The sequence below is a fragment of the Microtus ochrogaster genome, chromosome 8, assembly GCF_000317375.1.
Source record: "Microtus ochrogaster isolate Prairie Vole_2 chromosome 8, MicOch1.0, whole genome shotgun sequence".
Lineage (NCBI taxonomy): Eukaryota > Metazoa > Chordata > Mammalia > Rodentia > Cricetidae > Microtus > Microtus ochrogaster.
Window position 1 is genome coordinate 67,413,489 of NC_022015.1, and position 1,096 is coordinate 67,414,584.

At 35.5% G+C, this 1,096-nt stretch overlaps 1 protein-coding gene across 1 annotated transcript in view; it reads left to right on the top strand.

Moving 5' to 3' along the window:
• Window positions 1-1,096, top strand: part of LOC101988908 (cytochrome P450 2C25-like) — a 44,807-nt gene that overhangs the window by 9,088 nt on the left and 34,623 nt on the right. Inside the window, exon 2 of the mRNA XM_013348017.1 lies at window positions 5-129. Within this exon, the coding sequence (XP_013203471.1) occupies window positions 5-129 (125 nt within the window). The remainder of the gene's footprint in view (window positions 1-4; window positions 130-1,096) is intronic.

Genomic DNA, 1,096 nt, shown 5'->3' on the forward strand with positions numbered 1-1,096 from the left:
ACAGATGGAAAGAGATAAGGCGCTTCACTCTCACAACCCTGCGGAATTTGGGCATGGGCAAAAGGAACCTTGAGGACCGTGTTCAAGAGGAAGCACAGTGCCTTGTGGAGGAACTGAGGAAAACCAATGGTAAGTGCAGATTTAAGCATTTGCATCTTAGTTAAGGTGTATATGTGTTTTTGTGTGTGATGTTGATAACACCCATTCTAAAATTTTCTTTTTAAATCGGAAACAATGAATATTGGTTTCATGATAATTGTGTTTTGAGTTGAATAATTGTGTGTTTCCATCAGCACAAGTGTACTTTGTCTTTGTGGATCATTTCACAACACAGTAATTGCAATCTATAATAGTGGCAGAGCCCAATCAGAGGATATTTGGTTTTATTTTCTTGGATTACAGAGGTTTAAGGAAATTAACAGAGCAGTACAGAGATTCTTTTAGGCCAATGTTACAGTCCTAGGTAACACTGATGTAATTTACACTTGTCATTTCTTAGCCTAGTGTAATAGAATTTTTATCAATTATTTTTTCTACTATACCATGATCTTAAAATTGTAATGTCTTTTTTAAAAAATTGTTTGCCACATTGAGAATTTTATACAATGTGTTTTCATCATTTTTACCTACCCGCTCTACTAAGATACGCCCCAGTTTTCTGTCTACCCTACTGGGTGTTGTCTCTTTATTTACTATTCACCTGACATGATTCAGGCTTTACATATAAGATTTTTTTGTAAGAAAAAAATTATTAAGAAGGAGCCATCACCTATACTCCTCAAATTATTTTGTAAAATAGAAAATGATAATACACTTCTAAAACTCTCTGTACAATGTTGGTATCTTTGTTGGGGGAGATTGGCCACTTGTTCTGCCACTTTCCTCCTCCTAGAAAGAAAGTAGTCTTCTTGGCCACCTGGCTGACTTACACCTGAAATAATCACACAGAGAAACCATAATATTTAAACACTGCTTAGCCCATTAGCTTTAGCTTCTTATTGACTAACTCTGACATCCTAATTTATTCCATCTTTCTTAATCTGTGTATCACCATGTGGCAGTGTTTTACCAGCAAAGTTTTGGCATGTCTGATTCT